At 43.9% G+C, this 15,578-nt stretch overlaps 1 protein-coding gene across 2 annotated transcripts in view; it reads left to right on the top strand.

Moving 5' to 3' along the window:
• ap3b1a (adaptor related protein complex 3 subunit beta 1a) overlaps window positions 1-15,578 on the top strand; it is a 46,800-nt gene that overhangs the window by 30,707 nt on the left and 515 nt on the right. For both annotated transcript variants that reach the window (XM_029444460.1, XM_029444459.1), the window contains exons 23-27: window positions 3,737-3,965; window positions 6,579-6,663; window positions 7,336-7,433; window positions 9,053-9,191; window positions 15,283-15,578. The exon at window positions 15,283-15,578 is cut by the window's right edge and continues 515 nt beyond it. In XM_029444460.1, coding sequence (XP_029300320.1) covers window positions 3,737-3,965; window positions 6,579-6,663; window positions 7,336-7,433; window positions 9,053-9,191; window positions 15,283-15,436 — 705 coding nt within the window. In that variant the 3' untranslated portion in view covers window positions 15,437-15,578. The remainder of the gene's footprint in view (window positions 1-3,736; window positions 3,966-6,578; window positions 6,664-7,335; window positions 7,434-9,052; window positions 9,192-15,282) is intronic.

Genomic DNA, 15,578 nt, shown 5'->3' with positions numbered 1-15,578 from the left:
TTGTTCATTTGGTGTCCATCAGGCGGGCGCCAGCTTGCCCCCCCTCCGTCCCCCTCCTCCCTCCTCACCCCTCTGACCTCCCCGTAGTGGGCGCTCTGGGTTCACCTCTAATTATGAATCAGCAGAAGGACCCCAAGCGCCACGAATATAGCAGCCCCTGCCCTCCAAACCTCCTGCTGCCACTCAAACTGCGGAGATTGCCTCTTAAATAGGAATAAATGCTCACACAGAAACAGCCAGTCACTGCGGCGGCCTCCGCAGCAAGTGGATAGTTTGGGAAATATTTGTGTTTTAATGCAGCTGTTGCAGCATTTCTATTCTTATTAGATTGTTTTAGCGTGTGTGTGTGTGTGTGTGTGTGTGTGTATGAGTGAGTGAGTGTGAGAGAGAGTGTGTGTGTGTGTGTGTATTTTTAAACATTTTGACTGTGAAATATTGAGATTTTCCAACATTTTATAGACCAAACAATAATAATCTGCTGATTAATCGATAATGAAAATCATCATTAGTTGCGGCCTTAGTTCCATTAAATATCATGCTAAAACAAAGAAACAGTTAGCAGCTAAATGAAGGACGATACTGTTTCTGAATAACAATCCTCAATTATTGCTAATATTCTTTAATGGAAGTTTTTAAATTAATCATTTTAAAATACCTAATTTACTGACAAATTGGCATAAATGAAGTAACCTCTGTCTATATGCGCCGGAGAGACTTCTTGTTACACTAAAGTCGTTTTTAGATGGCTGTAGTAACATTTATTTAATCCAATTTGCAGTCAAGGTCTTTGTGACGCCCCTCAATTAATTGTCATCTCCTGACTGAGGGGAACAATTAGGCCCTAAAGTCAAACATGTGTCCCTTACCTTACTCCTCACAACTCCTGTACAGCTTAATGAAATCCTGTCCCTGGCGTTGGAAAAACAGAAATGGATTTTCAATATATGCCCATACATCTCTGTACTCCTCACACCACTTTCTTTTAAATTGGCCCTCTTATGCACACGGCACAAGGCTACCCAGCTCCGGTTAGCCCTTTTTTTTTTTTGAATATGTCAGCGGGATTTTCAGGTCATTTGCCAGAGAGGATACTGGGAGCGTGGCGTCCGGGCTCTGAAGGTGACTGGTGTCTGTGTCATCCATCACGGGAGCTTCCTTTAAGTTGATGCATAATAGAGCCTCTCAATCAACTTCCTCCCTCGTTGTCACCTCCCTCCTTCCTGTCCAGGGTGGAGAATGGGAGCCAAAGAAAGAAAGGGGGACGACAGAAGTCAAGGTTACATTCCTCTTCTTTCCTTATTTACACTTGAGGTGTTATGTGCTGGTGCTGTGCAACAGGACAACAATGGATGGAAGAGTGAAGGCGCTTGTTCGGGGCACTTGTGTCAGGCTTTAACTGTCCACTGTGTCAAATTGGTGATAATAAGCAGTTTGAAGCGCTGTCCCGTCTCCGATCCCCCACCCCCTCCTGTCGCCGTCGCTTGCTCGGGACGAGGCGACAGTTAGGACCTTGAAGCCGGATGTGTCTGTCAGGGAGGTAAATCTCTGTTGTGATGGGGTGGCAAACATTATGGCCAGCTTTATCGACACCGACTGCTCTGACACATCCAAAAGTGGCCCAATAAATTTGCGGGCTGGCTGCCGGCGTGACGGGCACTTGTGAGGGCACAGCGGCGTTACAGCACGGCAACAAATGTTTGTTTGACCTCCTTCACAGGCACTTGGGCGGTCCTGGGCACCAGAGACACTGCTGCTCTGTCAAGGGGACTGAGAGATGGGATTGTGATCGGACAGTTTATTCTCTAATGGGACTCGTGCAGGCTATTGTTTTAAATTGTTTTACACTGGTGCCAATATGTTCACCCCTACCACAGACGCACATCTTTGAAAACGGGTCACAAATCCACTCAGTTGCCAGTTTATTACGTACGCCGAGCTATTTATTTAACAAGTTAAAATATCCATTTTATAAATGGTGACCGGGTCAAGACGGCAGCGAAGTTGCACGTCGACTACACGTCAGTGACATGCAAACAATAACATACAAAACAATAGGTTTCCTTAAAGCCCTTCCACGATTACATGAAGTTTAAGAAATCTGCTTATTGGAGAAAGTAGGACTGTAAACCGGTTACTTAAGTACATGCACACCGACATTAGTTTTAGATAGGTGTCACTAAGACACTGGCAAATGTCCGTAAATATCCAATCAAAGAAGAAGTAAACGGGCCGTCGGAGTCTATACTCGCCTCAGTGTTGCTGCTGTAACACAAAGATAGTGAGTGTACACACTGAAACTCATCTCCACTGCTCTTGTCGTGTGTCAAACCGATTCTTCATCCTCACACGCCACATGACAAGTCGGAGAAGGATGCCTCGTACATTTCTCACCCGATCCTGAACACACTGCCGGCACGTCCAGTAACACAACGTACACTGACACCACTCTGTGAGCTGCACGAACACGCCCGCATGTTTCCACCGTGTTTCTTCATATCATATTGTTAGTCATATTCAATTAGCTTAATTATTTCACACACACCAGGATCTGTTTTTGGACCACTGGCTGTTGTTGTTCTTTCATATAAAGCTACATAATATTCCCATGGGACTTCTTTTGAGAGTCTGATTTGTTTTCTTTGGTTATCACTTTGAAGACGGTGGTAAATAACAATTTCCCCGTCTTTGAACTCGTCTTTATTTGCACCTGTGTCAGTGTATGAATAGATTTACTGTAGGTGCTAAGTGTCTTTAGAAGTTGTGAGCAGGCTTTGTTCGTCGTGATGTTTTGAACTAATTAGTGCCGTCACTCAAGGCAGACGGACCTCTTTCGACTTAGGGTTAGTTGTCATGATGTTTTTTATTACCGCGTGTCTGACGTTTCTGTGAATGTTCTCATGTTTGACAGCGATGTGTTTAGTGCGCTGTGTCGGTCCTCATCTTTCTGACGAGAGCTGACAGTCGCCACCGTCAAGCGAAAAGCTGAAAGTGTGAACAATGTTCCTCTTAGTAACGAGATGTTAATTCTTTTTGAGAAAGAAAACACCACCCACCACATCCTTTCTTTTCCAGATCTCTCAAAGGTAATTCAATTTCCTGCCTCTGAAAAGCTAAAAGCCCCTTCTTTTTTTTTTTAAAGGACTGCGAGCGCCAAGTCTGGCCCATGCAAGCACTTGTGTTTCTATTCATTAGAGGTTGTTTTTATTCAGCCTTGTTTGACGGAGCAACCAGCCCATTTCCATCTAACTGGACTGATTGAGGACATTTCTTAGATGAGCTCTTTACCCTACAGAGTTAATAAAGGGAGGGTTGGTGGGGAGTTATCAGCCAACACTTGGTCCCACTCCACTCAGAAGTGCAGCATTCTGCCTGCTGATTGGACACGATGAATTGCATGAATCCAGGTGATAGAAAGACCGGAGATTCTTGTATTAAACTGTCTTCTTGTGTGGATGCATTTGCACCGTAATGCACAAGGCGTCCCTGGATATTGTGTTGATGTGGAGAGCGTTAGGCTTGTGTTCTTCTCTTCTTCTCTTCTTCTCTTCTCTGCTTCTGCCTTCAGGATGTTTTTGCAGCCGTGCTTAGTTGTTCATAGATTAATCCAGTCCATGTCTATGATAATCGAAGAAGTGTGATGTAGTTGTCAGTATTGTTAGTTTGCATAAAACTAACTGATCAAAATCCCACTTTTAAATCGGCGCTTGTTGAGGTTTATTCCTGTCTTTCCTTCTAGGTCACCACTCCATCTTTCGGCCCTGTGAAAACATATGAGCTGCTTCACCACATGACTGGAAAAGGTCTGACAGCCAAGTACCATTTCCCCAGGCAGCCCTGTTTGTACGAGCCCAGTATGGTGGCTGTGCAGGTCATACTGACCAACAGCTCAGACCACAGCCTGGAGGAGATCCATATAGGAGACCGAAGCCCGGCAAGCCTGAACATCCACTGCTTTAACGCCATTGGTGAGTATGAGTGTAAAATACTACTCTGTAAATACAAGGAAAAGTTAGAATTTCCAACTCTTTCCAACATTTCCAAGTCCCTAGGAAAGCCTGGCAGATCCAGACGCATTATTACAAAATAAAAGTGCAGTTTGTGGCTTTAGAGCTTCTACGTAATCTTCTCTTTGTATCATAACACTACTGGCCAACTATTGTGAAACATGCTCACACATGTGGTTCAGACTCCATCCTGAACTTATTTGCACATTTAGGATGTCACAGTTGTTTTTTCCTCTCTATAACACAAAGAACCACATTTATTACAATTATAACATTTGTTGTCTCTCCTATTCATTCATAATGGCTTTCTGGGATGCTCTTCCTATGATTGTTTTCTCGGACAGATATTAAATGATCACTTGAGACCTGTTTGCGATCGGCTCAGCAAATAGCCCTGACCCATCCCCATCCCCACCCCCCAACCTGAAAACAGCCAATATTACTTCAGCTAATCCCTGTTCATTAGTATCGATCAGAACCAGCAAACATGCACCATCTCCATATTTCTTGTCACACTGTTGTATGATTGCTACACTCGGTATAATACAAGACTGAGAACGGTGCTCCCTCAAGATTTTATTTTTCCTGCACACACAAACACTCAGAAGTGCTGTGCGGTGGAGCACGGTAAAACAGTCAATTGCAGGCGATTGATTGGGCATTGAAGGAACTCAAGCAGCCAAACTGGGTAATTTGGATCGATGGCGCCTGGTGGCTGGAGTCTGTTTGGATAAGTTGCAGAGAATGAATACGGACAAAGCTTTATGTTTTGATAGGGTTTAATATTTAGGAGGACATTTTGCACGCTGCCTCAACGATGCACATTACTTTCCATCGCTGGTGTGTTTTTTGTGTCCTGCGACATCGTCCCTAAATCATTTAATATATTTCTGATTAACTAATTAGTAGGAACTAGTTACTGCCATGTAAATACAATTAAAATAATGCACCATTATTGTGAGGTTTAAAGGACTATTACACTACACTCACCAAAGTAGTTTCTGGGATCTGGGTACACGGTGACATCGCAAGAAGACCATACAGGTCGTAAACAAATCCCCTAACGTTGACGAGAAACCAAAATAAAACCGGTAAAACAGTGAAATTATTTGACACATCCGTCGTATTAGTGTCATTTTTGGTGCACATATTCTTAGTTTTACCTCGTAATAAAGTGTTTTAAGATAATTAAAATACATCTGTACGTCATACGTCTGATTGTCTTACCGCTTTTCTTTAACGCGCTTTGGGACATTGTTGTTTCTTTGTCCCCAAATGTTTCAGCTTTGGTGAGCAGAAGGTTGTGATAATATGAAATGCAAATTATGGTCAAATCTATAATTCAACAACGTTTGTCTTACTCTGACAAGTTTGACATTTGGGGAAATTTGCTTATTTTCTTTCTTGCTTCGTGTTAGATTAGAAGATCGATGCCACTCTTTTATCTGTACAATAAAGTTAGAGCTACAGCTAGCAGTTGGTTAGCTTAGCTTAGCGCAATGACTGTAAGCAGGTGGAAACTGCTAGCCTGGCTCTGTCCAATGGTAGCATAATCTGCCTACCAGCAGTTCTAATAAACGTGTTCTAGTTTGGACATCTCAAATTGCATATTTATCTTGTTCATACACTACACTAGTACATTATTACAGTTTAACTTTACTACTTGCATTTTGGCCCCGTATGTAAGAACGAATGTTGAATACCAAACGAAGCATCTGTTACGTTGCAGTTTGAATAGAAGGCCTCAGCTCCTCGTCGAATCCTTAAATCTTCTTCTTATTCATTCATGAAATAAGCAATTCAGATGCTTTTCTAAGTTGTGTGTCCCGTGGTTTGTATGAACACAGGAGGGAGACTAGAGAGAAGGATACAGAGGCTGCAGAAAATAAAGGTTAAAGCAGAAGATGTGTGTTAGAGGAGCTGTGAAGGCTGGATTGGAAGTGAGTCCATGATGGCTCTGTTTTCAGAGGCTTTCCTCTGGAGCCTCTTCTCTCCTCTGCCTGTGGAAAGAGTTATACAGTCAGATAGCCCCGCTCCACGGAGAGAGAGAAACACAGGCCGACTGGGGAAGCGTGGAGGATGTTTCTGTCTGTCTGTGTTCTTCTCATCCTTAACCTCCCTCCTCCTCCTCCTCCTCCTCCTCTCTTCCTCTCCCGTTCAGCTGCCCAGACTCTCTCCTCAGCATTTTTTGGCTTTACTTAACTCTCTGTCTAGCTTGCATTTCGCCCGCTCCGTCTGTCTCCCTCACCTCATCTCTCTTGATGCTGATGTTCTCTTTGACAAGCCTGTTGTTTTGGAAATATGCTAGTCCTTCATGTGTTTTTTTTTGTTGTGTTTTTTCCTCCCCGAGGCTAGAGGTGTTGGGGGATGAGATTGAAGGATAGATTTCTCACACGCGTTGGCCTTGCTTTGTGAAGTAGAAAACACAAGTGGTGTGGATGCCTGTCTGTTCCACTCTGTTGCTGCCCCCCCCCCCTTCCTCCTCCTCTCCCTTTGCTCCATCCTTCTCCACGTTGCACACTGTGCCCTTGTCACTCACTCTTCCTTTTTTCCTCCCCTCTTTTCCACTCTCAGAGCGGCTGGAGCCAGAGGCCTCGGTGACGGTTTCCATGGGTATTGACTTCAGCGACTCGACACAAGCAGCCAACTTCCAGTTGTGGTAAGACAACCTGACATCCACTCATATCAATCAGGCTCCCCCCCCCCCCTCAGACCTATACGTCTTTTCCCTACCTTTTCCTGCTACTGCTCTCATCCCGTGTCTCCAGATTCATCACATCTCCCTTACGTGTCTCTTTCTCTTTCCTTCATTTGCATCCCCTCTTACCTTTTTTCCTCTCTCACTTGTTCTCTGGTAATTCTCCCTTTTTCTACCTGCTCTGTGCCGGCACTCCCAGGTGAGACATCAGCCTCAATTGATCTAGGTTCACTGGGATAACAATTATTCCTCCAGTAATCAGCTCCAGCTCAAATCAACCTGCTGAATGCCATCGGCACCGCTGCTCAGCTGATCAATAACCTTATCAGAAAATCTGTTCAGGATGGGGGAATCAATCTGGCCCAAAATGCCATTCACTGAGCGTGATTTGCAAAGGCAATCAGAAGAGAAACATTTAATACACAAACAAAGCATGAATATACACACACACAAGTGCACACAACACGCTCACCACACCGCACGCCATCACCCGTTCACTCAGACTGAGAGGAATTGGAATTACAGAGCCGAAGGGAACATTGTCTTGCACGTCCTAATTTACAAGATTGTGCTTCATGTTAGATATCCTGTCAATCAGCTGCTATTCCTTTTACTGTTGCTTTGCTCCCTCAGCACCAAGGAGGACCAGTTCAGTGTGTCCATCCAGCCGGCTGTGGGAGAGCTGTTGATGCCCAGCACCATGTCAGAACAAGACTTCAGCAAGGACCAAGGTGGGTTAAGTGTTTGCACAATAAAATATGCGTGTTGGTCAGCTTAAAGCACACTTAAAGATCACTAATTACAAACTGGAATTGTTGTCGTACTAAGTCGAAGTTAACTTCAGTGTTTGTTATTGTTAAAAGTTAAGTGGAGTATATTGTTACGTTTTCATTTAGTGTTGAATCAAACAAGTGGAATAATAAAACGGTGTTCAAGACTGATGGGTAACATCGGAAGTAGAATGATTATTTTGTATTTGCACAAATGAACAGTGTTATGATTAAAGGATAAGGCAATATGCTATATGTTTGTCACAAAACCAAGACATTCTGTTTTACATGAGACATAAATCTGTGAAAACGGCTGACAAACATATAGTTTAATTTTAAAAAGAAAAATGTAAATTTATACATTTTATAGACTTAAATAAAACTGCATTCTAGGTCTCAGTGACAAAGGTTGGGGTTTAAATCTTAAAATTAGAGAGTCAGTGATTTTTTTTTTATTGCATGTATTTAATTAAATTCTAGTGGCCTGCCGCTAATAAACATGTCCTCACCTTTGTCATTAAGGCACATTGCTTGCCTCTTATGAAGCACTTAATAGTATGTCTCTCACACACACACACACACCTGTAGAGCTACATACTGTACTGTTGCAGCCATTGGCTGGCAGAGAGCAGACTCATATCTAAGCCATCAGTGCTCCTAAGTGGCTGCTTAATGCTGCTTCTTCCTTAATTAATCTTCATTCGATGTGTTTTGAGCTCCACTGAATACACCTTGCACTCAGACACAACACAGAGAAGAACAACTTGCTTTGCTGGACCTTTTTCTCTCTAACAAATTGCTGCTTTATACAAATTGAGTGAAGTTAATTAAGTCTTTCAGTTTACAGGTTTTTCATTGTATTTGCCTTTTTAAGACTTCTTTTATTTCGACCTAACTTGTGCTTATTTATCTCCATTCTTTCTCTCAAATCCCTGCTCGTGACTAAGTGCACATGGACTGGCCCTTTGCCTCCCCTCTACTTGTATTATTGTAGAAAGCCCCCTTTTATTGTTTGGCCCCCCCCCCCCTTTTAGTTACCATCAAAATCTATTTAATCTTGTTGTTTAATGACCGTCAGCCCTGAAACCAGGTCTTAAAATACTCTGTGCACAGCAAGCTAATGGACATGTCATGTCCATAACACTTGTGGAATTATAATTATGCCCATAGTAATATAAAAAAAGCTGCTATTAATGTAGTCTAAGTTTAAAGGGACAGTTCTCAGCTTGTGGTGCTCAAAGAACGTTTGAAACACTCAACAGCAATGTTTCTTTTTAGTTTCATGTAGGGAACGATACGTTACGGCACGCTTCCTTCTGCGCGTTGATACGGAAGAAAGAAAAAACAAGTTCTGCGGATTATCTCGAGTAACCGGGTCATGATTTCTGGAAAGACACATCGCTGTTGAGTTTTTCAAACGTGGCGCTTTGAGCTCCGACACACTCGGCGTGTGAAAAGTCTGTATTTTAGATTTTGGGTTGAACTGGTCCGAATGCATCAGTGTGTATGTTCCTGTTTGCGTAGCTCCCTTGTTTTTGATCGCTGAACGTTTTTTTTTTTTTTTTTTTGCATCCTCTCAGGTAAACTCCTGGGCATGAATGAGACCTCGGCAACCGTCACCATGGCAACAGCAAACACCTCCAGCCAGGCGATCAGCAAGCAGGTCCTGTCGGTGGCCAACGTAGGAGAGGTTTCATCCAGCCACAACAGCTTCCACAGGTGAGCTGTGCAGAAACACACGCGCACGTATCGTCACGTTACGTCCACACATTCGGTTAAAGGGTGCGTGTTTTTAAATCAAGTTTTGTGTAATGTTTTTATTCTTAGATAACTTTTTTTGATGTTTTTAATCTTCTTTAGAGATATTATATATATATTATACTGTTTTACATGTTTAATCCTAAAACAGCCAAAGACTATGAGACCTTTTTGACGGAGCATTTCAAACTAAACGACAAATGATTTAATAATCACATTTAAAGGATCCTGATAAAATGTGTATTTTATCTGTATGTTAAATTGAGTTTAAAAAGCAAGAACTATCCGATATTAATATTAGTATCCGTCTCAAAAATCCACTTTTGGGCACGGTTTACAATTTTGCTTCTTTAGGCCTTGTCCATGTTCGGTCGCCTCTCCTCTCTGAGCAGTCCTCACAGTCAAACAAAACCTTACTTTGTTTGTTCTGTATGAAAATGTGCCCGTTATAATTGTGTTTTCCGTGGAGTTTAGTTAAAGTGTGAGTACGTGGGGTATAGTGTCTGCGTGTCCCCCACCAGCCTCGCACAGACATGCCAGGGGAATGCCCTGAGAAGCCTGGCTGTGTAATTGGTGTACACAGAGTGTGCTAATGAGCTTCCTCCTCTGTCACGCACACCCGAACACCTGATAGATAATTACACCTCCCTCTCTCCCTCTGTTTCCTGCTCTGTCTCTCTTTCACTTCATCTCTGCGCCCCCATCTGTCTCTCCTTCCACACCGCTGTCTCTCTTTCACTTCCTCTTTGTCTTTCACTCCATCCCTCTGCGCCATGCTCTGTCCTCCTCCTGCTCGTCCCTTTTCTTTTATCACTTCGCTCTACGCAGACATGTCTCTCTCTCTCTCTTCGTCTTTGAAGGCTATCGGATCGGAGATTGTTTCTTCTTTTTTTTTGGCATAGTGGAAACATGTAGGAAACCGTGGATAAGTAAGGGACAGGGAGAAAGTCAGACTGAAAGAATAAGAGGAAGACGGTAGCACAAGGGCACAGAGAGCTGAAAGAGTGAGTGGAAATCAATGTTAGCCAGTGGGAGAGGCCTGCATCCAATAAGCCCATACTTCATTCAGAATAACCAATAGCTCAAATGACTCCATGCCATCAATCTCTCGCCTGCTTCTGTGTCCCAATGCCCCGCAGTCTTATAATAATGAAGACACCAGGTTGTCCTGCCGGTGTCTTTATGATGACCGCCTCTTCCACACCGCCCCGAGGAGGTCCATTTATTGGAGATGATGGAGTTCCTTGCTGGAAAACTCCTCAGTCATGTCTCCTCAAACGTTGACGGGCAGGTTTGACAGCCTCGTCTTTGAGAAGCTGTCGCACAGATCTCTAAATCTGTGTGTTTCTGTGCTGCACAGGTCCTGGATGTGTTCAAACTCATATGGTTATTGCTTTGTTATGTTTAGATTTCTGGTTTTCTTACTTTTCTATTACGTTAACTGAATATCTTTTGGGTTTTGGACTAATGGTCCCCACATGACATCTTTCACTATCTGCTGATCAACCAGTTATTTTGTTAGTTTTCTTTGGGAAAGGCTTCGTTTTCCATTTGTTTCATAACTTCTTCAGACCACGGAAAGAAAATGTAGCATTCACAACTGTGCTTACTGTACCTACGCCTTTTATTTACACTACATGTTCCTCCACCCACATCCCAACTTTAGATCCCAAACGCGTCGTGGAACACGAGAGCTGTAATAATGATTATTTTCATAATTTGTCAAACATGACGCCTTCATGTGTCTGAACAACAGTTAAAAAATCCCAAAATATTTTAATTTACAGTCAAACACAACAAGAAGAGCAACACATTTAAGGAGCGGGAGAGAGAACGTTTGATAAATGACAGAAACAATTAACTGTCGTTGATTGAACTTCTGACAGTCAACTAATGGTTTTAGCTCTGGTAATTTCAGTCATGGCGTTTGTGTGTGTTGCTGCTGTGCATACTTTGAATAGCACACACACACACACACACACACACACACACACACACACGCAGGGCAGATGGATCGATCTGATCGGATACACCCACTGAGAGCTTATTGTGGAGGTCACTTGGCATTAAATGTGATGTGTGAGGTGACCTCCACCCAGGACTCCTTCTTTTCCTCCTCATCTCCCCAGAGAAAGACTTCTTTAATCCGGATAAGATCACACAAAGTGTCCGCCCTGGGAGGAGTACGAGTTTGTCTTTTAATGTAGAAATAAAGGGTGGGATTTCAATATGAATCCTAAGAATGATTCACAACACATATCGCCCGTGCTTTAAACTGACCTCAGGCACTTTGTCTGATAGATTTCAGTATTGGAGTTAACACAGGTTCTGTTTAACAAAGCAACAGCCTGCCCCCCCCCCCTCGTGCAGCTCTGCATCCCTGCACTCCTCTTGTTTATCAGCAGGGTGCAGCACTGCTTTTCCCAAACAGACGCCGAGGCCGAGCGGAGGGGGATGCCACTGAAACACAGAAATTGATTGCTGGAAAGGACGATGGCAATAAATCAAGCAGGAAAGCAAATGTAGAAAACGCTGTTCTTGTTTATGTCTAAACAGGCGGAATAGAATAAATGTGCTCTATTTTTCAGTCCGTTTGAAAGCAAATTTGATCGAATTTTGCATGCATTGCCAATCCCTCTGGTTAGAGCCTAATTTGAAAAAATAAAAAAATAAAAAACTGAACCCGATGATTTATAAGCTGTGCTTTCTCTTTACTTTACACTTTGATATAATTAAATTATGTTTCTCAAAACACGGAATTCTCCTTTTTTTTTCAGTGAGGTTGAATTCTTGTTCCTATTTAAAATGTAATTGACTATCATTTATAATCCGACTAATGAAACCTCTGGTCTCTGTATTATAGATTGCTTCAGCAGACAGTGCAGCTTATGATCTATCTCCAGTGCAATGTATTTGTTTTTTTTTAACGTGGGTTGTTAATGGAGACGCAGTTGTACGCAACTTTTTCCTTGAATCACCGTTGAATTAATTTCTTGTCTCCTCTTCCCATCTTGTTTCCCATCAGCCTCTGTAATCTGTTTGTCCTCTCCTTCCTTTCACGTCCGTCTGCCCCTCTGCCCTTCGAGTGCAGAGCTGCAGTTCGTCCGTATGGCCGAGCTCTGGAGATGCGTGGAGAGTTCCTGGTTCTAATTGGGGCTAATAGCTCTGGCCATCTGCCTGGTCTGAGTCCGCTCGCATGTGTTCGGCTCTGGTCTGGCCTCACTGACCACTCAGTTGAAGGACACTCCTCCACTTGTCCACCTGGATGGAATAGAGCAATACTATCCAGCTGCAGCCACCTCACATTTGGCCTCAGCTTCTCTGATTTCTGTGAAAAACATCATGCGCAGAGAGTCAAACCTGCTCGAATGCTTACTTAAGATGCAGGGGGCTTGTGTACCTGCTGTGGGTTAAGTCCTGCATTCTTGGTCGCAGAATCCTCTGCGTTCGGTGTCTTCGCTGCGTGAGGGTGAATGTAAAGGTGAAGCCCACTTTGTGTTTGCAGTGGCAGGGTGGAGGGGAGGCAGATGGCACACACAGGCTCTCTGCACTGAGGAGAATCACAGATAATTGGAGAGTGATGCTTAGCCGCAGCCCTGCCGATCGATGCCAATCCGCCTGCTCTAAGTCCAGGGGTTATGCTTTGCTTTTCTTTCCATACACTGCAATTAATCCAGTGTTTAGCCCAGTATGTGAAGAGTGCAGGAGAATACCAATGACCCGTTTAAGGCCCGCTTGTCCTTAATCTTTCCCTTCTAGTACCTAAAAATGCACTGATGTCGTCTCAGAAGTGATGTAGATCTGGTCTTTGCACCGGAACGTGCACACTACCACCAACCACAAAGTGAGAATATTTCAAAGCAAATACGCTTGGAAATCAAACACAATCAAAACACGTGCTTGTTTCTTTCACTAGCTCTTATTACAACACATGAACAAAGGCCCACAGCGGCGTCTCCTGAGACGAAATGAAAGCAGCCTCGGGGTAGTGTTAACTGGCTGAGTAAATGATAGATTTATATCCTAAATCCATTAGCAAAGCCACAGGGACCACATAGACACCTTAAGCTGCTGACAGTGGGGGCAAAGAGAAGGGCTGAAGGGGACCGGATGTTCCCCTGTATGTTTACTGTACGTCTTTTAATGATTCGTGTATTGAATGTAAACAAAACATTTCTTTTTGCATAAATAGGATTATTTTAAAGTTTAAAGCTGGGGATGGATTATGAGAGAGGGCACGTCCTGCATTCCCACAATTAGTCATTTGGATTGATATGCAACCCCTGAATTATTTAAAGAAGCAAAGAGGTTGGTATTTTTGAGGGAAATTAATCCTCTTCTTGAATGGCTTGTGTTTCCTGCTGAAGGGGCTAATATTTTAATTAAGCGAGAGGAGGACTCTCTCTCCTCCCTGAGAGCTCCCTGATAAACTCCCTCTCCTCTGTTGATGGTAATTTAGCAGCTCCCCAGAGACGCACCCAGACACACTGGGTTTGTGAGCCAGCGCCGTTTCATTGTGTGTGCATGTCCCCTCGGTGTCCCCCACCTCTCCGTCTTTAACGTGTGCGTGCTAATTGGCGGACTTGCTAGCTGCTCCTGCCGTGCAGCACGCCGCTCTGTCCACAGGCCGTCCTGTGGGGGCTCTTCACAGGCTTTAGTCAGGCTTAAGTGGGGCTCTTTGTGGGCTGTTTGTCAGGCCTAAGCGGGCTGCCACGGGGGTCTTTGTTGCCGGGATGTAGTGCTAAATGGAGGCAGATGGCTGGGAGTTAGCCACGTGAGGCTCCGAGATGCAGAGGGCCAGAGGGGAGCGGGAGAGGGGGCTCGGCTCGGCTCCGTCACCCTCAAAGAGGGTCACACTGGGTCATAGCCCCTGTCTGCCTCTTGTTAGCACTCTCAATGGGGACCATGTGTGCGCAGATTCGCCCCCAGTCTGCAGGGACTGTATCCAAGGAAACGGTGGACCAAGAATTCTCCCGCTGGCCCAGAGGGAGCCGGTGGGACGGGGCGTCCCCCATACCGGCCGAGTGGCTCCCACACACTCATAGACACCCACAGTCCATAAAAACAGGCTCAATTCTGTTTGACTGGCATGAAGGGCGTGTCTCACCCCTAATGGCTCTTTAGTCAGCTGGGATAATGGACTGTCTGTTACTCTGCTCTCTATATTTCCTGTCACATCATTTTCCTTCTTTGTCTCACTAGTAATTAGTAATTACGGTGTGAGGTGTTGGAGAATGTTCTAACGTGGCCATTTGCGCGGTTTGTGGGGAAATGTGAGTGAAGTGTGTCGACTGGGCCGAACATTTAACTCAAGTTTTTTTTTTTAAGGGGCCTGATGTTTGTTGATGTGGCCGTCGACACTTGTCTCCACGTGTTTTACGTGAATTATGGGAAATGTATTTGATAAAGAGATTAGGCACGGCATTACATTTCAATTTCATTTCCCACACTGTATAACAAGAATAGAAATATGATAATAGAAATGTACAATAGAAATAATTAAGTAGGTTTAGTTCAGTGTACAAATCACTTTCATTCCCTGCTAGTAAAATGCAAGCATTGTGCATTTCCATGTACAAAAACAAGCCTCATCATCCTGCCAAGTTATGATCAATTGTTGTTGTCAGAGTGATTGAACTGCTCCGTTTCAACATTTTTATTTTTGCAGATATTTCAGATTAGTTTGAAAGATGGATGAAAACATTGAGTATTTATTTAGAAAATGTGATCAGAGATGTTTTCTGTCATTTCTCTGCATTTCTTCACCTTTTGCGTCTTATTACAAACAAACAGAGTTATACTTATAGCATGCTTCGGTTCAACTCAGTGAAGGTGAAGGTCAGTCTTTGGCCCTCAGAGCCCTGAAGAAGTTACTTCTCTTTCTCTTTGACCGCATGTGTCAACAGTTTTTACAGGGACTATTTCTTCAGTAGAAAGTAGTTCCATGGAAAGCTGTTGGGGTGAACTGTCCCTTTACGGCCATGCGGCTCAGCATCCGTCTGTCCTGGTGTGTTTTTGTAAAGGTGACCCATGTTCTCTTACTCGCCTGCAGGTTTGCCGGGCGGACGGTCAGCAGCGGAGCCCTGGTCTTGGTGTCGCTGGAGCTGAAGGAGTCCTCCACTGCCCTGCTGACCATCAACACAGAGAAGAGCGTCATGGCGTCCATGTTGCTCCGAGACCTCAAACAAGCCCTCGCCCAGGCGTAGAGCCCCTCCCCTCCTCCCTTTAGTAAAGGTAAAGGGGAACAACACTTCATTAAAGATTCAATACACTTTATTGCTGTGGTTTGGGACAATTCATCATAGAAGTTTTAAAGTGTGACCCTTACCTTCTCCTTTTATAAGTCAT

Source organism: Cottoperca gobio, chromosome 12 (genome assembly GCF_900634415.1).
Source record: "Cottoperca gobio chromosome 12, fCotGob3.1, whole genome shotgun sequence".
In the NCBI taxonomy this organism is placed as follows: Eukaryota; Metazoa; Chordata; class Actinopteri; order Perciformes; family Bovichtidae; genus Cottoperca; species Cottoperca gobio.
This window is presented reverse-complemented; position numbering and strand designations above follow the sequence as displayed.